Below are 25137 nucleotides of genomic sequence, written 5' to 3'. Positions count from 1 at the left end.
AGAACATACAAAGACCCCGTACAGTCCAATGAAGGAAAGACTAATAGTCCAACACAAAGGCAAAAGATATGAACAGCTACTTCTTAGGCAAGAAAATCTAAGCAGCCAGTAAACATCAAAAAGATGTTCAACCTTAGTTGTAATCATGAAAATGAAACAATAAGCTTCATCATTTTTGTACCTGTCTACCCCCAAGCATTTTAATAGTTTATAAAGACATAGTGAATTAAAGATAATAATTATAAATCTTGTTCTGCTATTTCCACCAGTATATTTATGATCTTATCTGAATTATATGTAGAGTTAGCTACAAAATTAGCATTGGTTTATGTGTGCTATAGAGAAATACGGCTACTTAGTCCTATAAATAAATTTTGCCGTAAGATGTGAAAATAGGCATAGAGAGTCAGAAATTAATTTTATAGCCCAACATTTTATTTAACTGTACCACTGGATATACATTTTTTTAAGTCTTAATTTCCATATTATACTAATTTTAATATTTTCAATGATGCCAAATAACATAATCATTACAAAGTCTTTTGAAAGTAACAGTTGCAAAAATTCTAAGATTATCTCACTTAGTTTCTTTTCCTCTCTTTGTGTCCTATTTCCAATACAGCTTCCAGTGCAACTGTATTAAAAAAAAAAAAAAATCATACACAAGTGATGAGTTGAAGTACTATCTAATTTTGTTTCACTTAATTTATTTACTTTAACTACTGTACTAAAAAAAGGCTTGACAGAAGAAATTAGCTTAAAAGTTAAGCAAAATGTCAGTACCTCACAATGCTGGCGAGAAGCTTGAATTTCACATTCATATTTGTTCTTTACAGATTCTAAGCAGAGCTCTCTATAGATTCCTGCAACCAAACACAATTACTCTGATTATGTTAGCAATAAGAGGTTTCATTATAACCTCCCTACAAGAATTCTGTCCTCACTATATTTTGAGAGGAAGAAAGAAGAAATTGACAAGTGACTCTTTATCTTTAAATACTGAAAATGAAAAAGGGTCATTTAAAATCTATATCAAGGAAGACTTAGAAAAATCAAGAATTTAAGAGCTAGAAAGAAACTATATAGCTAATTTTTGTTCTTATCCCATTCTTCTAAAGAATACTCCTAAATGTTTGATAGATGATGATCAAAATGAAAATAAAACTATCTATGAAAAACAAACTCTCAGGACTCACAATGAAAACACAGACAGACAATAAACTGTGGGTTTCATCAATCACAAAGTAACAACTAGACACTACATCCCATCAAAACCACTATTTTTAAACTATTATTTCTTTTCAGAGCCCAGAGCTTCTAAGTGGATTAAATGTAACGAAGTTTATGACTTTAGGAGTGCTCCTGGCAGGGCTTTACCTGGAGAACGGATGCCCAAGGGAGCTTAACTTTAGTGACAAGGCAACAGTATAAAATAGGCAACATGGCCATGCAAATGTGCCAGCATAAAGATGGCAAAGAGTTCTATGTGTGTATATTAAACTCTGTGCTATGGTTGGCCTAGAAATGTAATTCTCTCTTTGTTTACTGAAGACAAGGGATAGATATCTGGAACTATGCCATTAGCGACACACACATATTACTCTATAAAGCCAAAAAAGTAAAGGAAGCCACAAAGCTGAACACTGAATAATTTATTCAAGTAATATTTCCTGAACACCAAGTCAAAAAGAATGTCAAAGAAAATAAGGAACATTTTTACTTAAAAAAAAAAAAAAACCCATTGCCGTTGAGTCAATTCCAACTCATAGCGGCCCTATACGGCAGAGTAGAACTGCCCCATAGGGTTTCCAAGGAGTACCTAGTGGATTTGAACTGCATACTTTTGGTTAGCAGCCGTAGCTCTTAACCACTACACCACCAGGGTTTCCTTTTTACTTTTAGGGTATGCTAATACACAAAGACAGCAGATTAAGTACCACATTATCTACATACATAATATTAAACAAAAGAATAAAATTTGAATTCATGTGGATTTAGTTATCGAAGAGGAGCTCTGGTGGATCAGTGGTTAAGAGCTCGGCTGCTAACCGAAAGGTCAGCAGTTCAAACCCACCAGCCACTCCTTGGAAGCCCTATGGGGCAGTTCTACTTTGTCCTCTAGGGTCGCTGTGAGTCAGAATCAGGTAGTTACTGAAGTACAAAAACCTATTAACAACAGTGTCTTAGGTATTGCTCGACAAGCATATGAGGGTCAATCAGTGTACCAAAACAAATCAATCAGGATCTTCATTTATTAAAGTTATGTTTGCAGTTTGACTATGAAAAGTAAGTGATCTTTAAATAGGTATATCTCTTGGTTATGAGTGCTAGTACATGATACTGAGCCTGAATCAAGCATAAGACTGAAATTTAACAATACAAATAAAGTACATCTTCATTTTATTTATAGCCACGAATGAGTAGCCAAGTTTACCTAAATAAAAAAACTGCCATTAAATTATCTGGCCAAAGGCTAACTCCCTTTCTATAACACCTTTTTCTTTTTTTTGAATAATACTTTATTGTGTTTCAGGCAAAAGTTACGCAGCAAACTGGGCTCCCATTTAACAATTTTTATACAAATTGTAACACGCCACTAGTTACAATTTTTAGAATGTGTCAGCATTCTCATTATTTCCATTCTTTTTTTCTGTTTCCATTGATCTAGCTTTCCTTCCTCTCCTTGCCATCTAATCTTTGCTTCTGGGTAACTGTTGGCCACTTGGTCTCACAGAGTGCGTATACTGTTTATTTTATAAGCCAATCTATTACTTGGCTGAAAGGTAACCTTGCAGAAATAGCTTGAATTCTACCTTCAAAGGTTATCTCAGGGAGACAGTCTCAGGGATTTGTTTCTCTAGTCTCTATCAGTCCAGTAGGTCTGGCCTTTTTTAGGAATTTGCATTTTGTTCTACATTTTTCTCCCATTCTGTCTGGGGCTTTCTACTGTGTCCCTGGTCAGAATGGTCAGTAGTGGTAGCCAGGCACCATCTAGTTCTTCTGGGCTCAGGTTACAGGAGGCTGTGGTTCACGTGGGCTATTAGTCCCATGGGTTAGTTTCTTCTTTGAGCCTGTAATTTCCAATTACTTTTGCTCTATACAAGACCAATAGTTGTATCTTACATAGCTGCTCACAAGCTTTTAAGACCCCAGACACTACTCACCACACTAGGCTGTAGAACGTTATCTTTGTAAACTGTGTTATGCCAATTTGACTAAGTTGTCCCCTGTTAACCAATAAACCCAGTAAACCAATCCCACAAGTTGTTTGGATATGTCTAGGAAGTCTCTGTGATCTATTTTTTTTTTTTTTTAATTGTGCTTTAGGTGAAAGTTTACAAAGCTAATTAGTTTCCCACTGAATAATTGATACACGAAGTGTTCCATGACATTGGTTGCAATTCCTGCAATGTGTTAGCACTCTCCCCATTTCCACCCTGAGTTTCCCATTTCCATTCACGTAGTATTCTGGCTGTTTCCTGCCTTCTCATCTTTGCTTTCGGGCAATTGTTGCCCTTTTGGTCTCATATAGCTGCTTGTTCTAAGAAGCACTTTCCTCGCGGGTGATATTGTTGGTTTTACAGGCCTGTCTATTATTTGGCTGAAAGGTGATCTCTAGGGGCAGCTTCAGATCCAAGTTAGAAGGGTGACTAAGGGCCACTGTCTCAGGGGTTCCTCCAGTTATCTATCAGACCAGTAAGTCTGGTTTTTTTTATGAATCTGGATTTTGTTCTGCGTTCTTCTCCCACTGTCTGGAAACCTCTATTGTGATCCTGGTTAGAGGAGTAGGTAGTGGTAGCCAGGCACCATCTAGCTCTTCTGCTCTCAGGCTAATGGAGGCTGTGATTCGTGTGGGTCATTAGTCTCTTGGACTAACTGCTTCCTTAAGTCTTTGGTTTTCTTCACTCTCCTTTGCTCCAGACAGGAAGAGACCGAACAGCTGTTACCTTAGATGGCCACTTGGTAAGCTTTTAAGACCCCAGACTACTCACCAAAGTAGGATGTAGAACACTGACTTGATGAGCTGTGTTATGCCAACTGACCTAGATGTCCCCTGAGACTATGGTCACCAGCCCTCAAGCCCAGCAACTCAGTCCCGTGAAGTGTTTGGTTATGCTAAGAAGTTTCCCTGACTCTGTTCCCTCTGTGCATTGTATATATGACTATTCACACAGCATATATGAATATATTTGTAGAAATACCCACAACTTAAGTCTATATATGCACATGGGTGTGCCCCCATGCCCCCTCCCATAACTATTCAGCATACAGATCTGCCTATGTATTCACTCATAAATTATTGTGTTATTACTGTTGTTGCAGGATTGTATATGTTGTAGTATTTAGGGTAGTTGCCTTTTATTCCTACCTTTCCCTTCACCAAAGTTAACATGTGTCTACCATCTACTTGGTGGTTTTCCCTCCCTCCCCCTCCCATCCCTGGTAACCATCAAAGAACGTTACTTTTTGTGTGTAAACCTTTTCTTTTTTTAAACTTTTTATAATAGTGGTCACATATAATAATTGTCCTTTTGTGGCTGACTAATTTCATTCGGCATAATGTCCTCCAGATTCATGATGTTCTATAATATCGTGATCCAATATTTAAAAATCTTATAATAAAAAAGTCCTTATCACTCTTACAGATGAAAAAATACCAAGAGTACTTAAATTAAGGTAATTTCATTTACTCTGTAATTTGCCTAATAGGGAATTAACCTGTGATGATAACAGTAACTCTAATGAAAGGGTTTGTGGTTTCTAATTGTTTTACATGTAGAAGTATCTTCTTCTTAGCAACACTGTGAGCGACTTAAGGGCTTTTTAAAAAAAAAATTATTGTTAAAATATATATATAAAGCATTTGCCAAATGAACATTTTTTACATGTACAATTCAGTGACACTGATTACGTTCATCATATTGTGTAACCATCACAACTACCTGTTTCTAAATTATTCCATCACCATTAACAGAAACTTGGTGCCCCTTAAGCAATGACTCCTCTTTTTCCCCTCCCTATCATCCCTGGTTACGACTTTATTAGAAACCACTTTGATCTCTACATATTTGCCTACTCTAGATATTTCACATAAGTTGGGAGGGCTTGTTTTTGATACCCCACAGCAGCAGAGTAAAGCAAGAAGTATGTAATAAATAATTGTCGGTTGGTTAACAGTGAAATATTCTGACCAGTGTATATATATCTGTAATCTCATTGACAACAAATATTTACTTGACAAACACCTTTTATTTATTTTTCTTTTTTAATTGAACTTTAGGTGCAGGTTTACAGAACAAACTAGTTTCTCATCAAACAATACACACATTGTTCTATGACAATGGTTAACAACCCCACGACATGTCAACACTCTCCCTTCTCAACCTTGGGTTCCCTATTACCAGCTATCCTGTTCCCTCCTACCTTCCAGTCCCTGCTCCAGGGCTGGTGTGCCCCTTTAGTCTTGTTTTGTTCCATGCGACTGCTCAATCTGTGGCTGAAGGGTGAACCTCAGGAGTGGCCTTATTACTGAGCTGAAAGGGTATCTGGGGGCCATACTCTCAGGGTTTCTCCAGTCTCTGTCAGGCTAGCAAGTCTGGTCTTACTTTTTGAGTTAGAGTTTTGTTCTACATTTTTCTCCAGCTCTGTCTGGGACCCTCTATTGTGATCCTTGTCAGAGCACTCAGTGGTGGTAGCTGGGTACCATCTAGTTGTACTGCACTCAGTCTGATGGAGGCCGTGGTAGATGTGGTCGATTAGTCCTTTGAACTAATCTTTCCCTTGTATCTCAAGTTTTCTTCATTCTCCCTTGCTCCGGAAGGGGTGAGACCGGTGGATTATCTTAGATGGCTGCTCACAGGCTTTTAAGACCCCAAGCACTACTCACCAAAGTAAAATATAGAACATAGTCTTTATAAACTTTGTTATGCCAGTTGAGCTAGATAGTCCCTGAGACCATGGTCCCCACAGCCCTCAGCCCAGCAATTCGGTCCCACAGGGAGTTCAGATGGATCTATGGAGCTACCATGGCCTTGCCTTATACAGGTTAGGCTGGCTTCCCCAGTATTGTGTATTGTCTTACTCTTCACCAAAGTTACCACTTACCTATTGATAAAAACACCTTTTAAATTTATTCAAGGGTTCATATCCTAGTACATGGGAAAGATGTTTTACTTTCCTACCTGCTACCTTTGTACGGATTTGCATGTTTTCTTGTAAAGTTGCCAGTGGTTCCAAATATTCTGGTGCCTTTCCAGCTATGACTTCTTGTAGTTTTGCATCCACCTGACTTAATCGTTCTTTATAAAGCCTAAACAAAGCAAAAATTAAGATATTAAGTTTAAAATTCCAACATAATAGTTTATCTTATCTGTACATGATCTCTTAATGTCATTCATATTCTATTAACCTACCACATACATTTTTGCCTTGATCGCTGTAATTAGTACAGAGATTTATATGATGATTCTTCAGGAGTTAAGTACTTTTGGGTGTTAATGCAACAAAAAAATTTTTTTAAACAATAAGGGAAACAACTACCTAAATTACCTGCCAAAATAATGCATTATCAGGTCTGGGTTAAATCGTTCTAAACCTTAAGATAAAATGAGGAACAAATATGTAAGTCAGAAAACTATATCATGATACTTATATTTTTGAAATTATAACACTTTAGGTGAAATGCAAAAAATTGATACAACAAATGAGTGCACCTAAAAAACATCAAATTTACACAAAACATTGATAAGTTATCCCCAATTTTTGAACCAGTTTATTAAATGAAGAGATTATGTGAATTGGTAATATTTAATAAACATTTAAAACAAACAAACTGAAATCCGTTGTTGTTGAGTCAATTCTGACTCACAGTGATCCTATAAGACAGAGTTGAACTATGCCCCATAGGGTTTCCAAGGCTGTAATCTTTACAGAAGCAGACTGCCACATCTTTCTCCCACAATGCAGCTGGTGGGTAGGTTCCAACTGCCAACCTTTTGGTTAGCAGCCAAGCGCTTAACCACTGTGCCACTAGGGCTCCTTGTTTAAATGAATAGACTCCTCAAACTCAGTATAATTTATACAACCTTGGGATTCAATTATAAATTTATCAAAAGCAAAGATCATAAGTCCCTTGGTAACAACCACAATACTATTCACAGAGTGGATGCTCAATTAATGTTTGTTGGAAGCTGAATGTTAAAATGAATGGAAACTTGGGTGGTATAAATTCATCCATCTTTTTAAAGAGGTGGAAGAACACATATTCCACCATTATAGAACCTGCAAATGGTTAAGTTTTTTCCCTTATGAAGGGTATGCTATTGTGCTTAGTTGTGCTAGAAAGGAAGCAGGATGATTACATTATTATTATATTTCCTGCCCCTTCCAAAGAGAATTTGAGACAGCTTGCAGAGATACACAGTACAACAGGAAAAAATTAACAAAGAAATTGGGGCAATAGGAAAAAATAAGATAATTATAAACCTGGGGCAAAGACTAATTTTTTTCTGAAACATATCTGTAAACCAACTCCTTGAGAAAGAATTTTATTAAACAGTGGTCACAGACCTATTTTTAATACTCTCAAAGATGAATAAAGTTGGTAAGGGGGAACTGGCTGGTGGTCTCAGTGAGCCATGAGAAAGCAAAGATCAAGGCATACGGCAGCCCCAAGATGAACAAGGTTAGGTACAAGGATCGACTAGTTGCAAAGTTCTCCTATGTAATAGTTCATTTACAGTGGTTTACTAGAGCTTTACAGTAATTTTCATTTCTTGGTTAACCATAAAATGCACTTTAAAACCCCAAGAGTCACATATTAATAATTGCATGAGATTCACGAATTACTTGTGCTAAAATGCAAAAATATAAACTTGCTTCCTCTTTTCCACAATGAGCCTGAATGAACTCTCCACACTGTCCAGATAATTGATTCTTCAGGGATACAAAGTAGTTTAATTTAAAATCAGTAATGGAAATCCTTAGAATAAGGAAATTACACCATGCTTTTCAAGGCAAATTTTTACAATTTCGACTCATTATGTATTTTGGATTGCTTATGTTAATTTGCTGCACTAGCATGAAACATCTATACATTCACCTCTAATACCAATGAAAGTTAAGACTAGAAATGGCATAAACTCTAGGATTCATGTGATAAACAAATCTGTCCCATTTAGTCTGAACTATCTCCCTGGCAATTCCTGACACATTAAATAAATTTCACCTCTTCTTTGAGCCTCTCTCAAGAAGAAGTAGGAGAAAAAGAAAAAGCAGCAAAATTTTGAAGAATTCAGAAGTCAGCTTCTGAATAAGATGTCTATACTCTCCAAAGCTTCTTTCTTTCATTTATAACCCCTAATATGTAGCTATACCCATGACGACAACAGCAAGTTCCAAAGTGAAAGCTCTCCTTCAAGGTATCTTTTGTTGTTTTATGAATTTGGATCTACATCTATTCTGTTTTCTCAAATCACTGGGGCCCAATTTTTGTTACCAATCTCACATAAGAGTTCTGGTATCATAAAGGGAGAAGAAAATCAGCATCTGATAAGCACCTACTATGTACCAAACACATGGCTAAGAATTTTACATATTGCTCCCTTATTCAATCTCCACAGGAAATAATAAGGAAGTTACTATTATCCCTTTTTAAATAGTCAAGGAAGCCTGGATTCAGAGCCCATGCTCTTTCTACTTGACCACATTTCCTCCAAAGTAATGCACTTTAGTAGAAGAACACAATAACGCTAGGAAGCAGAAAGCCTAGCTTAGTTTATCACTTTCTGATAAATTTTGAGAAAATCACTTAACCCCTCTGTTATGGACTGAATTGTGTCCCCATAAAATACATGTTATAAATTCTAACCCCCGACTCGACAGCACTGGATTTTCTTTTTATTGTAGTTATAATCCCACTTGGGGATGGGTTTTCTTTGTTACGTTACTGAGACAGGATTAGTATAGAGTGTGTTCAGTCAATGTATTTTGAGATGTGAAAGAGATTAAACAAGCAAAGGAAGCAGAATTGGGGAAAGAGAGATGCCAAGCCACATGAGGATCACCCAGGAGCAGAAGCTCAGAAGAGACAAGACCATCCTTCAAAGCCAACAGAGACAGAAAGCCTTCTCCTATAGCTGGCGCCCTGAATTCAGACTTTTAGCCTCCTAACATGTGACAAAATAAATTTCTGTTTGCGAAAGCCACCCATTTATGATATTTGTTATAGCAGCACTAGATAAATAAGGCACTCTCTAAGCATCAATTTTCTCACAGGTAAAGTGGAGATAAGACTATTTTCCAGCCTTTTTCTGATCGTGGCACCAGAGACAGAAGCACCATGCCGTCCCTCCACAGCAAAAGCCTGAAAAACTAAGTAAAAGAGAGACAAATGTCATTCCTGGAACACGAAGTGTCAAATGAAGAGATAAAGAACTCAGCCAAGCACCGAAGAGAATAAGAAACTGACAAAGAACACAGAGCAAGGAGAAGTAAGTGTGGAGGTCCTTTAGCAGCTAACGCAGCACAGATTTGCCACCTTGGACTCCTGTCAGAGAAAGGTGGATAGGGAGCACGGGAAAGCAGCTTCACGGAACTCCCAACGGGAGACAGAGTGCCTGGTAACTGGTGATACACACTTTCCCGCCCCCATCCTCTCCCTGCTACTCTACCTCTGCACTTACCGGCTGGCAGCGGTGGCTCAGCTGGCCAGGAAGTGAAGCATCCATGCTGCATGGATTCGCCCCGCCCATATTGGAGATCAGCGGACAGGGTACAGGAAAGCAGCTCCACGAAGTTTCCAGCAGGACACAGAGCACCATGTGACCAGCACTATCTGCTTTCCTAACCCCCACCCTTCTTCCGCCTCCCCCCACCCTGGCTTCCTCTGCTTCCCGCCGGCTGTAGTCTATTGGCCGGGAAGCAACTGCTTTAGCCCTGGACTGCTTGGATTCATCACACCCACACCGGCCAGCTCCCTAAGTGTCATTTGTCTGTTGCTGATGTTGCTTTTTTCCATTTCTCTGGGTTTCTTCTGTGCCTCCCACCACCTTCCCTTCCTTTCTCTCAAATACCTGGCTCCATATGCCGCCTTTTCTTCTTCTTAAAAGGTTGTGAAGTGCTGCTCAACAGGAACCACTCCCCGGACCATGACACCACACAGGTGGGATCCCCAGGCCTTTTTTTCCCCTTTGTTTTCTTTTACTTTGTTCTGATTTATTGTTTGTTTTCTTTTTCTTTTCATGGTGTGAGAGCCCCTTCTAGCCGGGCTTAACTGCACATCTTAGGAGCCACTTCCCCTGTCTGCGCAGCTGCATCGGAGTGATCCACGGAGGCATTTTTTCTTCTTTTTTCTGTCTTTCTTCATTTCTCAGTTCACATTTGTCTACACTTACCTTCTTTTCCTGTCTCCTGAATACCCCGTGTGACATCTATACCCCTCTAGCCAGGCTATACTGCGAAGCCTGGGAGCAACTTCCCCAGTTACTGCAGCTGCACCAGTAGGACCCTTGTGGGGGCTTCTTAGCTTTGTTTTTTTCCCCCCAAATTTTTACCTACTTATTTTTTTTTTCTTTTTCGCTTTCTCTTTTTTTTTCCCTCTGCTTTTCTCCGTTTCTTGGTTTCTCATGTTCTGTACTCCAACGGCAAGCTCCCTTAGCACTCTTTTTTTTTCTGGTTCCTGTTTCTCACTCCTCTCCCTTCTCTTTCCCAAACCCATAGTAGCTCCACACATCACAACCTCCCTCCTCCTTCCTGCCTACCTGCACCATGTGCTGAACATCACACCCCTGAAAAGCACAGGCACGGCTACCGGAACCTGCCCAGCACTGATTCCTGGCCTGCCCTGTCGGCCACAGTACATGCCACAAACAACCCATCCCATCCCTGTCCCCTTCAGCTGGACCTGCCCTGCTGCACCACAGCTGAGCAACTGGCCCTGTCCATTGGACAAGCAGGTGAAAAGTATTGTGACAACAGATGAGCAAACAACAAAGAACACACAGCCCGCCTGCTCAGACATAACAAAATAAAACAAAAAAGCAGGATGAAATAAACAGATCTACAATCAACAAACAAAGAAAATAACTGCTGAATGTCCCAAAGACAGCAGACAATATCAAAACATATAAAAAGAAAACAAGACAGGATGGTTCCAGTACATGTCCAAAATAAAATGAGATGACTTTCCAGTAGAAGAAAAGGCACTAGAACTACCTAACAGGAAATTCAAATCTCTAATATTCAGAGTTATCAAAAAGTTAAAACAAAAAGCAGACAAAAACGATGGAAAAATAGACAAATTCATGGAAAATACAGACAAAAAATGGAAGAATTCAGAAAAATAATACAGGAACAAAATTACAAAATAAATTCACAGCTAGAAATCACAAAAAAAAAAAAACACAATTAGAAACCCAAAAGATAAAACAACGAGATTTCAGAAATGAACAGTATCTAAAAGGGCTGAGGACCAGGTTTGGAATGATGGAAAAGAGGATCAGTAAAACTGAAGACAAACATTTCTATACAACTCTGTTAGAGAAAAACTCAGAAAAAAAGAATGAAGAAACCCTGAGAATTATGTGGGATACAATCAAAAGCAAAAATTTGAGAGTAATTGGAGTTCTGGAACAGGGGGAGAAAAAGGAAAATAAAGAGAGGATCAGTGAAGAACTGCTGTCAGAAAACTTCCCTAGTATCATGAAAGATGAAAAGCTGACCTTTCAAGAAGCTCAACAAACCCCATACAGGATAGACCCCAAAAGAAAATCACCACCTCATATCATAATCACACTCACTAAAACCAAAGACAAAGAACATACACTGAAAGCAGCTCAAGAAAAACAAAAAGTCACATAAGGAGGAGAAACAATAAGACTAAGCTCTGATTATTTGGCAGAAATCATGCAGGCAAGAAGCAATGGGATGACATATTTAAAACCTTAAAAGAAAAAAACTGCCAACCAAGAATAATATATCCTGCAAAACTCTCCTTCAAATATGACGGTGAAGTTAGGGCATTTCGAGATAAACAGAAATTAAGGGAATATGTAAAAACCAAACCAAACTTCAAAGAATTATTAAAGGAAGTCCTTCAGTCTGAGAACAAACAACATCAGACCACAGCCTGAATCTGGGATGCAAGATTATACCAGCCAGATGCCAATCTAGGAAATGAACTCTCAAGGACTATCCAAAACAAAAAGAATTGCAAGGGAACCAGACAGGTTAATCTATAAGTGACAACAACGTCACAACAATAAAAGAGAGAATCAATGGTGTAGGTATAGAACTTTCTAATGGAGAGAAAAACAGGGCAATACCAAGTAATAATAGACTGGTTCAAATTTAGGAAGATAACAGGTAAATTTCAAGGTAACCACAAGAAAGTTAATAAACTTACTCATCATAATGAAGAAAAACATAAAGTCTAAATAACAACAAAATCTACAAAAACAAAAGAAATCCACAAGCAAAAGGAATTCAGCACAGGAGAGTAACAGGAACAAAGAAAATGTCAGCACTACAAAAAAAAAAAAAACACTAGAAAATGAGAGCAATAAACTCACACCTATCAGTAAATATACTTAATGCAAATGGCCTAAATGCACCCATAAAGAGATGCAGAGTGACAGAATGGATAAAAAAACAGGATCAGTCAATACACTGTCTACAGTAGACACACCTTAGAAACAAAGACGTAAATTTATTAAAAATCAAAGGATGGAAGAAAATCTATCAAGCAAATAACTACCAAAAAAATAACAGGAGCGGCAATACTGATTTCAGATAAAATGGACTTTAAAACAAAATCCACTATAAAAGACAAAGAAGGGCACTATATGATGATTAAAGGGATGATCCACAATAAAGACTTAACCATAATAAACATCTACGAACACAATGATAAGGCTCCAAAATACATAAAACAAACTCTAACAGCACTGAAAACAGAAACTGACAGTTCCATAATAACTGTAAGAGGCTTCAATACGCCACTGTCAGTAAAGGGCGGAACATCTAGAAAGAAACTAAACAAAGATACAGAAGAACTAAAGGGCACAATCAGCCACCTTGATCTTACAGACATATACAGAACACTCCACCCAACAGCTGCAAAGTACACATTCTTTTCCAACGTACATGGAACATTCTCCAGAAAAGACCACATCTTAGGCCACAAAGCAGCCCTCAACAAAACCCAAAACAGTGAGATAATACAAAGTATCTTCTGACCACAATGACATCAAAGTAGAAATTAAAAACAGGAAGAGCAAGGGAAAAAATCAATTACATGGAAACTGAGTAACACTTTGCTTAAAAACCACTGGGTAATAGAAGGAATCAGAGATGGAATCAAAAAATTCCTAAAATAAAATGCAAACGAAAACACATCATACCAAAACCTTTGGGACGCAGCAAAGGCAGTCCTCAAGGTCAATTTATAGCAACAGATGCACAAATCAAAAAAGAGGAGACAAAATCAAAACATTAGCTACACAACTTGAACAAATAGAAAGAGAACAGCAAAACAAGCCCACAGGCACCAGAAGAAAGGAAATATAAAAATCAGAGCAGAAATAAATGAAATAGAGAATAGAATAGGAAGAATCAACGAAACCAAAAATTGGTTCTTTGAAAGGATCAACAAAATCAACAAACCACTGGCCAAACTGACAAAAGAAAAACAGGAGAGGACACAAATAATCCAAATAAGAAATGAAATGGGGGACATTACAACAGACCCAACAGAAAAAAAAAAAAGGATCATAACAAAGTATTATGAAAAACTATACTCCAACAAATTTGAAAACCTAGAGGAAATGGACAAATTTCTAGAAACACACTACCCACCCAAACTAACACAAAATGATGCTGACAATCTTGCACAGACCAATAACAAGAGAAGTAATTGAAAAGGTAATAAAAAAAACTCCCAACCAAAAAAAAAAACCTTGGCTCAGATGGCTTCACTGGAGAATTCTACCAAACATTCAGAGAAGAGCTTATGCCAGTACTGCTCAAGCTATTTCAGGAAATAGAAAAGGAACCGATACTTCCGAATTCATTCTATGAAACCAGCATAACCCTGATACCAAAACCAGGCAAAGATACCACAAAAAAAGGAAATTACAGACCAATATCTCTCATGAATACAGATGCAAAAATTCCCAACAAAATTCTAGCCAATAGAATTCAGCATCATATCAAAAAAATAATACACCACAATCAAGTAGGATTCATACCAGGTATGCAACGATGATTCAACATCAGAAAATCAATCAACGTAATCCACCACATGAATAAAAGGAAAAAAAAGAATCACATGATCATCTCAATCAACGCAGAAAAGGCATTCGACAAAGTCCAACACCCATTCTTGATAAAAACTCTCAATAAAATAGGTATAGAACGGAAACTTCTCAACACAACAAAGGGCATCTATGCAAACCAATGGCCAACATCATTCTTAACAGACAGAGGCTGAAAACATTCCCCCTGAGAACAGAAACAAGACAAGGATGCCGTTTATCACCACCCCTACTTAACATTGTGCTGGAGGTCCTAGCTAGAGCAATAAGGTAAAAAGAAATAAAGAGCGTTCAAATTGGTGATGAAGAAGTTAAACTGTCCCTATCTATGGATGATATGATACTATACATAGAAAACCCAAAAGACTCCGTAAGAAAACTACTGGAACTAATAGAAAGATTCAGCAGGATAGCAGGATACAAGATAAACATACAAAAATCAGTTGGATTCCTATACACCAATAAAGAGAATGATGAAAAGGAACTCACGAAAACAGTACCATTTATAATAGCTCCTAAAAAAAATACTTAGGAATAAATCTAACCAGAGGTGTAACGGGCCTATACTAAGAAAACTACAAAACACTACTGCAAGAAACCAAGAGATCTACATAAATGGAAACACATACCATGCTCATGGATACGTAGACTTAACATTGTGAAAATGACAATTCTACGCAAGCAATTTACAAACACAATGCAATTCAGATCCAAATACCAACAACATTCTTTAAAGAGATGGAAAAACTTATCATTAACTTTATATGGAAAGTGAAGAAGCCCCAGATAAGAAAAGCACTATTGAAGACGAATAAAGTAGGAGGACCCACGCTACCTGACCTCATGAACCTAATACACAGCTACGGTAGTCAAAACAGACTGGTACTGGTACAACGACAGATACATTGACCAATGGAACAGAATTAAGAACCCAGATGTAAATCCATCCACCTATGGTCACCCTTTCTTCGACAACGGGGAAAAGACAGTCTTTTTAACAAGTGATGCTAGCAAAACTGGATGTCCATCTGCAAAAAAATGAAACAGTACCTATACCTCACACCATATACAAAAATTAATTCAAAATGGATCAGAGGAATAGGCAGGGCCAAGATGGCGGAGTAGCCAGATGCTTCCAGCGATCCCTCTTACAACAAAGACTGGAAAAATCAAGTGCAATGAATATATTTATGACAAGTTAGGAGCCATGAACATCAAAGGCAAAGTCAGAAAACGGACTAAGTGGCATAGAGAGAGTGAGACTGTTCAGAAGTGGAGAGGAGCTGCCAGACCTGAATCGCTGAGATCCCTCAGGCACCATTCCTGGAAGGGGCTGCGGTGGGCTGGTGGTAGCATTCGGCCGCAGTTTCCTCGGGGATAAGCAGCTAGCCACACAGCTTACTCACACCTCCACAACCAGAGAAGAACGGAGCTCTCAGCAAAAGCTAAGTACTTACGTATATTTTACTACGCCCCCCGCCCCCAAGCTGGCTTCAGTGGCTGTTGATTTCCCTGGGCCTGAGATAGGCCCATTTAAGCACCCTGAGCCATGCTCGCAGACTTGGAAAAGGAATAAATTCACAACAGGGTAAAAGGATAATTTGCCAGCTCCACTAACCTGGGGAGCTCAGGTCAGAAGTAGCTCCTATCCAGGCATAAATGGTCCGTGGACTTTGAATACCTTTCCCCTCTGCCTGGACCTGTGTGGGCCTATTCCGGGAGAATAGGCCCTCGTGGGCAGACTGTGACTTTTTAAGCTGTGCCGTGCAGAGGTGGGTGTTAGATATTTGACATGGCTTTGCCTATTAAACAAGGTCCTCACCTACCCACAACCAACAACACCAAACTCCAGAAGATAAGCTAGATAACTGGGATCTTCAAAAAATTAAACACTTCTACTCATCAAAAGAATTCACCAGAAGAGTAAAAAGAGATCCTACTGACCGGGAAAAATTTTTACAAATTTTTCTGTTACAAATCAAAGGTCTAATCTGTAAAATCTACAAGAAAATCCAACACCTCTAAAACAAAAGACAAATAATCCAACTGAAAAATGCACAAAGGAAATGAACAGACACTTCATCAAAGAAGACATTCAAGCATCCAAGAGACACATGAGGGAATGCTCATGTTCACTAGCCATTAGAGAAATGCAAATCAAAACCACAATGAGTCATCTCACCCTGGCATTACTGGCAAGAACCAAAAAAAAAAAAAACAAGAAATAACAAATGTTGGAGAGGCTGTGGGGAGATCGGAACTCTTACGCACTGCTGGTAGGAATGAAAAATGATATAACTATTTTGGAAAATGATACGGCGCTTCCTTAGAAAGCTAGAACTAGAAATACCTTATGATCCAGCAATCTCACTCCTGGGAATAATCCTAGAAAAATAAGAGTTGTCACACAAATAGACATATGCACACCCATGTTCACTGCAGCAATGTTTACAACAGCAAAAAGACGGAAACCACCTAGATGCCCATCCACAGATGAATGGCTAAACAAACTGTGGTACATACACACAAGGGAGTACTATGCAATGATAAAGAACAATGATGAATCTGTGAAGCATCTCACAACATGGATGAATCTGGAGGGCATTATGCTGAGTGAAATAAGTCAATCACAAAAGGACAAATATTGTATAAGACCACTGCCGTAAAAACTCATGAGAAGTTTTACACACAAAAAGAAACAATCTTTGTTGGTTACAAGGGAGGAGAAGGATGGGGATGGAAAAACACTAAATAGACAACAGATAAGTGGTAACTTTGGTGAAGAATAAGACAGTACATAATATTGGGGAAGCCAGCACAACTTGTACAAGGCAAGGTCATGGAAGCTCCGCAGACACGTCCAAACTCCCTGAGGGACCAAATTGCTGGGCTGAGGGTTGGGGTACCATGGTCTTGGGGAACATCTAGCTCAACTGGCATAACAGAGTTTATAAAGAAAATGTTTTACATTCTACTTTGGTAAGTAGTGTCTGGGGTCTCAAAAGCCTGTGAGCGGCCATCTAGGATACTCCACTGGTCTCACCCCTTCAGGAGCAAGGAAAAATGAAGAAAACTAAAGATACTAGGGAAAGATTAGTTCAAAGGACTAGTAGATCACATCTACAACGGCCTCCACCAGACTGAGTCCAATACAACTAGATGGTGCCCAGCTATCACCACTGAGTCCTCTGACAGGGATCACAATAGACAGTCCCCGACAAGAGCTGGAGAAAAATGTAGAACAAAATTCAAACTCAAAAAGAAAGACCAGAATTGTTGATCTGACAGAGACTGAAGAAATCCTGCCTTTCAGCTGGGTAATGAAGTCACTCCTGAGGTTCACCTTTCAGCCAAAGACTAGACAGTCCCATAAAAGAAAAGAAGACTAAAGCGGCACATCAGCCCAGAACAAGGACTAGAAGGCAGGAGCGGACAGGATGCTGGTAATAGGGAACTCAAGGTTGAGAAGGGAGGGTACTGACATGTCATGGGGTTGTTAACCAAAGTCATAAAACAATATGGGTACTAACTGCTTAATGAGAAACTAGTTTGTTTTGTAAACCTTCATCTAAAGTACAATTGAAAAAAAGACTATCATCCAAACTCACAGAGTTGCTGCAAGAAGCAAACGAACAAATGCATGTGAAAATATGTCACTGTATATACAATCCAATGTAAGATACACACAAAAATAATTTTTCTAGAGTTAGGATCTTTAAGAAATATTCTATTATATTCTCAAATGTTATCCAATCATTGAACAAAGGAATGAAAGAAGCAGTTTGGAGCCAAGGGTGTAACAATCCAGAGAAAAGATTTTAATCACCAGTACTGACATAGAAATATTATATCCTACCCGACCCCCCCGAAAAAAACACCCTACCTCAAAACCTCCCATTTAATTAATAAGCTCTTCAGCAGACCAACAATTATTGAAGCCTCTTTCAGGTCAGTACCATAAAATACAAAAAGGAAAACAGTTCGGACTGAACGTGATTGTTCCTGTTGCTGGTATACAGGAGACATGGTTAAGATTTCATGACAATGACCTTCTGAAGCCACTACTTACTGATCTTTGAGATCCGTAAACTGTTTTTCAAGATTAGACATTTCATCTAAACATTCCATTCTTCTTCTTTCACAGTCTTCATCATCCATTTCTGTTAAGAACAAGGCAAACATCAAAGATAAAGTTAATTTTATGTTTCCAAACATACCTGAATTTTAATTTAGGCAGTACAAAACTCTATCTATAAAGTTGAATATGCAAGGCCTATATCAAGGCTTAAAAGAAAATAGACAAACACTTATCCAAAATAATTTCCATGATAAATTTTCCTAAAATACAACTGAGAGTTAAAATGACAGCAGTCTCTAGACCTATTTTTATTGTTGCCAATATATATATAACACAATATCTGCAAATTCAACATTTTCAGGTATACAGCTTACTGTTATCAATTACATTAATCATGTTATGCCACCATCACCCATAACTGTTGACAAATTTCCCATCACCATAAACAGAAACTCACTGCTTCCTAAACAATGGCTATCTTTCCCTCTTCCTCCTTCCCCTGGTAACCACTAATAAATTTTGGTTGCTATACATTTGCCTATTCTCATTATTTCATATAAGTGAGATCATACAATATTTATCCTTTTTTGACTTATTTCACTCAGCATAATGTTTTCAAGGTTCATCCATGTTGTAGCATGTATCAAGATTTCATTTTGCTTTATGGCTGAGTAGTATTCCATTGCATGTATGTACCACTGGACTTACTGATTTTATCATTTTAAAGAACTGGCTACAAGTTATGAGTATAATGCAATTAGTCCACTCTTGGTTTGTTTTCCACCAATCAGTAGAACTTAAGAATCAGTATGATTGTGTCCTTTAAAGGCTAACATTGCTCAAAAACACTTTTGGAATTCTTATTTTAGAGCTGCTCTCTGTCATGCCAATCACCTTAAAAAAAAAAAAAAAAACTAATCTCATTATGTTTACCACAGGATATCTTGGTCTTCACCTGTTATTCTCCCATTGTTCCCTCTCCCCAAGTTGCTGTCCGTCAGTGAGGAGACAAGTGGGAGAAAAAAAGCAGGTCTCTCCTATATTCCACAACTTCTGTTTTTACATCACATATATACCATACATCGAAATAACTGAAGCACAAAATTATCTGTACTTTGATCTTCACCAAATAAAGGTCCAACAATGAGAGTTAAATTATGTCATTATTTTCACACAGGAAGAAGTATATGATTCAGTTTTTTAACTTTTCTAAAATAAATTAAATTATATTTCTGGCTCTTAATACCTTAATCCTTGGCTATTTGAAACTTGGTCCCTCAGAATGACTCACTCCTCAAGCTCCCTGGATAACAGAGGTTTTTCCATAGTCTTAAAACCTGACCTATGCCGTCGAGTCAATTCTGACTCAGTGACCCTATAGGACAGAGTAGAACTGCCCCATAAGGTTTTCAAGGAGTAGCTGGTGGGTTCAAACTGTCAACCTTTTGCTTAACAGCTGAGCTCATAAAACTGCGCCGCCAAGGCTCTTAGGACCTGCTCAGTACCAAGGTTTGAGAAGAATAAAACAGTGAAAGTTAACCATGCAAGATATGTGGTAAAACAGATGCTTTATAAACAAAACTGCAAAAATTATTTAAATAATTTCTTTACATTAAAAAAAAAAAACGAGACCTTTAGATCAAATTATTATTACCTTCTTCACAAATTAAGTTGTCCATTATTTTCTATAATTGGATAAAAACCAGCTAAAAATCACAAGAGGTCAACATAAAAATCACAGGGGATAGAATCTTAAAATTTTGTGAGGTCTTACCTCCCCTCAATAAAGCAAAAAGTTAAACACTTACACTCATCAAAACATTTCACCGAAAGAGTAAAAAGAGAGCCTACAGACTGAGAAAAAAATTTTGGCTATGACAAGTATGAAAGGTCTAATCTCTAAAATCTATGGGAAAATCCAACACTCCTACAACAATAAGACAAAAAATCCAATTAAAAAATAGGAAAAGGATACAAACAGACTCTTCACCAAAGAAGACATTCAAGTGGTTAACAGACACATGAGAAAATGCTTACTGATCACTAGCCATTAGAGAAATGCAAATCAAAACCATAATGAGATAACTATCTCACCCCAACATTACTCACATAAATCAAAAAAAATAAAGTAACAAATGTTGGAGAGGCTGATGGGAGACTGGAACTCTTACGCACTGCTGACGGGAATGCAAAATGATACAACCATTTTGGAAAATGATATGGTGCTTCCTTGAAAAGCCAGAAATAGAAATACCATATGATCCAGCAATCCCACTCCTAGGAATATATCCTAAAGAAACAAGAGTCATCACACAAAAGACATACACACACTCATGTTCACTGAAGCATTGTTCACAATTGCAAAAAGATGGAAACAACCTAGATGTCCATCAACAGGTGAATGGATAAACAAACTATGGTACATGCACACAATGGAATATTACACAACGATAAAGAACAATGATGACTCTGCAAAGCATCTCACAACAAGCATGAATCTGGAGAGCATTACAATGAGGGAAATAAGTCAATCACAAAAGGACAAATATTGTATGAGACCACTACTATAAAAACTCATGAAAAGATTTACACAAAAAAAGAGACAATCTTTGATGGTTATGAGGGAGGGAGGCATGAAGATGGGAAAACACTAAATAGACATTAGATAAGTGCTAACTTTGGTGAAAAATAAGACAGTTTGCAATACTGGAGAAGCCAGTAAAACTTGTTCAAGGCAAGGTCATGGAAGCTCCATAGACAAATCTAAACTTCCTGAAGGACTGAATTACTGGGCTGAGGGCTGTGGTGACCATGGTCTTGGGGAACATCTAACTCAACTAGCATAATGTAATTTATAAATAAAATATTCTATGTTCTACTTTGGTGAATAACATCTAGAGTCTCAAAAGCTTGTGAGTAGCCATCTAAGATAACTCCAATGGTCTCACCCCATCTGAAGCAAGGGACAATGAAGAAAACCAAAGACACAAGGGGAAGATTAGTCCGAAGGACTAATGGCCACAAATACTACAGCCTCCACCAGACTGGGTCCAGCACAACAAGATGGTGCCCAGCTACCACCACCGACTGCTCTGACAGGGATCACAATAGAGTGTTCCAAACAGAGCTGGAGATAAATGTCAAACAAAATTCTAACTCACAAAAAAATATCAGACTTACTGGTCTGGCAGAGACTGGAGAAACCCTGAGAGTATGGCCCCGGACACACTTTTAATTCAGTACTGAAATCACTCTTCAGCCAAAGATTAGACAGGCCCCGGTTTACCCTTCAGCCAAAGATGAGACAGACCCATAAAACAAAACAAGACTAAATGGGCACACCAGCCCAGGGGCAAGGAGGGGAAGGCAAGAGAGGGCAGGAAAGCTTGTAACGGAACCCATGGTGGAGAATGTTGACAACTGATGTCACAAAACAATATGTGTACTAACTGTATAGTGAGAAACTAGTTTGTTCTATAAACCTTAGTCGAAAGAATACAAATTTTTTAATTAAAGCAAAAACTACTTGCAGATAAAATGTTTTAAGATCTAAGACATGTACTCACTCAGAGTCTAGATTTCCTCAAAGTTTAAGAAAGAACTTGTGATCTTCTTTATCTATAATCCCCACTTACCTCATAGCTAGGCAGATGACTTTCAAGTTATTCTTCCCATCCCTGGCATGCTCCAATCAACCATTTCCATCTATCAGTGGGACATTCTTACTTAAATATACCACCATCACCTCAAATGCGACCTGTCTAAAATACTGTGCTATTACTTATGTCCCATCCTTATCTCAAATCTTTTACTTTTCTACTTCTTGTATCAGGGTTTCTCTCTTACCTTCACTCCTAAACTTGCATTCATTGATCCTGTTTTATGCTTTTTGAAATCTTCCGTATCTATACCTTTCCCTCCCCTTCATAGCTCAAATCCTTCTCCAAACCAAACTGGTTTTCTCCTTCTTTTAAATAAGCCTTAAGCTTTAGCTTTTACACTTTTTCTTATACTCCTCCCCCTACAGGAACACCCAACTATTACCACCACATCCAAATCCTACCCATTCTTCAAGATAATTAAAGTAATCCTATCTCTTCAAGGAGTTTTTGCTGGCCATCCTATTCCGAAAAGATTTTCTCTGCCTCTGAATTCCTACAGCATCGTTTATAGTTAAGCATTCATTTAGGAATTTAAGGAAGTGGTGACAATCCTTCAGGGAGACTGAAGTGTAACTATTTATACCGCACACTGGGTAGTGCCCAGTGCTACAAAAAGAAGTCACTGATAAATGTTTATTTTTGGATGGTTGATTTATTAATTAAAGTTACATTCTTCCAAAGAGATTTACATTTAAAGGGGAACCTGAAAAGAAGGCATATAGGGATGATAAGAGACTGTCCTCAACCTGTACCCTACATGGCCAAAATCAGGCCAGAACAAATGAGTTTCATCCTCATTATAACGATAAACGGAAAAAAAAATTCAGGTAGTCACAAATTCCATTCCTTTTTTGAAAAACCATTCCTAAGTTTGCAAAACTGATATGAGGTGTTAATCCCCCTCCGTCATCGAAAAAAAAAAAAAAAAAAGCCTAAAATAGCCCAAAGGTAGAAAAGAGGGAAGGAAGAATGTACTTGGAGAAATTGAAAGCTGCCAAAAATCAATTTATAAACACAAGTGGGATCTTCTCCTCGAAGTTGGTCCCTTCCTCTCGGGCTTGAAAAGTTCAGGGAGATGCTGTAAACTGGACAGCTCCCAAGTCAGTCCCCAAAAGAGAACTGATGTAAAACGCTGACTGTCAGGCTGACTCCGAAGCTGAGGTTAGTAAATTCCAAGCCAGCCAAGGGCTGGTACAAATCTACCCTCGGCCCCGAAAACCCACCCACGTTGAGAAGTAAGCGTTGCAAAGGTGAAAAAAGGAAAGAGGTCGGTGGTCTGCGAAGAGAAGGCATTTCCTGGGTCTCCAAGACAAGCTGCCGGGCCTGTCCACAGCCCCAGGACACAGCCCGGGGGTCCCAAGGGCGGGTCGAAGCGCGAGCAGAACAGTGACGCGACCCGAGGCTGGGCGAGCCCAGGCCCGTGCTCCGCCCCGCCCCACGCCAGGGACACGCCTGGAGCCAGGCAGCGCCCCGCGATCGGTCCGGGTTCCGCGGAGGGCTGGGAGCCAATCCCCGCCCCTTCCCTCTCTCCCCGCCCCGCTCTCCCAGCAGGACGCAGCTGCCCCGCGTGCAGAGAGCGGCCTGTCGCGCGCCCGGCGCGGGGACTCAGGGTCCCAGTCCTGCTGGGTCGCATACCTGAGCTATCTCCATCCTCGGAGACCGACGAGCTCTCGGTGTCCTCGTCCTCGGAGCTGCTCCCCTCGTTCTCAGCGTAGTCCACTTCCATCTCATCGTGATGGTTCGTCTCCTTCTTATCCCCTCGGGAATGCACCGGCATTTTCCAGCCACGCCGTCGCTTCCCACTCCCGGCGCCCAGCCCGGCCACCGCCGCTTCAATGAAGGGCGCGCTGAACGCCCGGACCCACCCCACTGCCGAGCTCGTTCTGAACCCACTGGGCTCCTCCCCGCCCCCGGCCGGGGCCTCACAACCTAACCCGCAGGCTCTGCACTGGGTGCTCTGCCATTGGTGGAGGCTGTCCTCCGAGCTCGGGGGCGGGGTTTGCCCTGCTCAGGCATGGTTGGTTGTCCGTCATTACAGCGCGGCCTCCTGATGTTAGTAGGGAGTTGTAGTCCTTATTGCGCAGACGTTCAGGGGCTGACGGCTTCCCTGCCTCAACAGTCCTGATCACTTCTCCCCTCTGGACTTCAAGTCCCACAAGGCACAAAAGCTGACACACTCGATCTCAGTTTATAAACTAAACAGAAACAGATTGTGGAACTTTGGGTCCGTGTTTATCCTTTTCCCGCCAAGTGGATAGTCTGAGCTCCCTGGATATCTAAGACTTTACGGTCGGGTGTGAAAAGGTCTTTTGCCTGAAGGCATTTTGGCTGCTCTTTGAGCTGAGTGAACTGGAGAGCCGTTTCTTATACCAAAATACCGCACACAACTATTATTTGGATTAGTAATTGTAGACAATAACTTGCACTTTCTGTGGTGTACAAAAGTCTTTAAATTGTTCTTGAAACTTTTGCAGTCAATAATCTAGAAAGGAATGGTGTTTTATATTGTCATTTTCAATATAGACTGTGGTAGAGTATATATAACAACATTTGCCATTTCAACCATTTTTACGTGTACAGTGCAGAAACATTAATTACATTCACCAAATTGTGCATTCATCACCACTGTTTTTGATTTTTTTTCATCATCCTTAACAGAAACTCAGTGTCACCTAGGCAATGACTCTCCACTTCCCCCTCCCACCTGCCCCTGGTAACCATTAATAAACTTCAGTCTCTATGTACTTGCCTATTATAGATATTTTATGTAAGTGGAATCATACAATATTTGTTCTTTTGTGTTTGACTAATTTCATCAGCATAGGGTTTTCAAAGTTCATCCATGTCACTGTTCGTATCAGAACTTATTTCTCTTTAAGGCTGAATAATATTCCATTGTATATATATACCACATTTTGTTCAAACATCCCTCTATTGATGGACATTTAGGCTATTTCCACCTTTTGGCTGTAGTGAATAATGGTGCAATGAGCGCTGGTGTACAAGTACCTGTTTGAGTCCCTGCTTTCCAGTCTTTTGCGTGTATCACTAGGTGGTATAAGAGTTCAGCTGCTAACCAAAATGT

General features: G+C 39.2%; 1 protein-coding gene across 1 annotated transcript in view; it reads right to left on the bottom strand.

The window, feature by feature from the left end:
- BRMS1L (BRMS1 like transcriptional repressor) overlaps positions 1-23991 on the bottom strand; it is a 41692-nt gene extending 17701 nt beyond the window's left edge. Inside the window, exons 1-4 of the mRNA XM_049898440.1 lie at positions 23688-23991; positions 18382-18472; positions 6183-6310; positions 784-863 (exon numbers count right to left, since the gene is read on the bottom strand). Coding sequence (XP_049754397.1) covers positions 784-863; positions 6183-6310; positions 18382-18472; positions 23688-23829 — 441 coding nt within the window. The 5' untranslated portion in view covers positions 23830-23991. The remainder of the gene's footprint in view (positions 1-783; positions 864-6182; positions 6311-18381; positions 18473-23687) is intronic.
- Positions 23992-25137: the final 1146 nt, after the last annotated feature.

Source organism: Elephas maximus, chromosome 10 (genome assembly GCF_024166365.1).
Source record: "Elephas maximus indicus isolate mEleMax1 chromosome 10, mEleMax1 primary haplotype, whole genome shotgun sequence".
Taxonomy (NCBI): Eukaryota; Metazoa; Chordata; class Mammalia; order Proboscidea; family Elephantidae; genus Elephas; species Elephas maximus.
The sequence above is the reverse complement of the archived record's forward strand: the minus strand, read 5'-3'. Positions and strand labels throughout refer to the sequence as shown.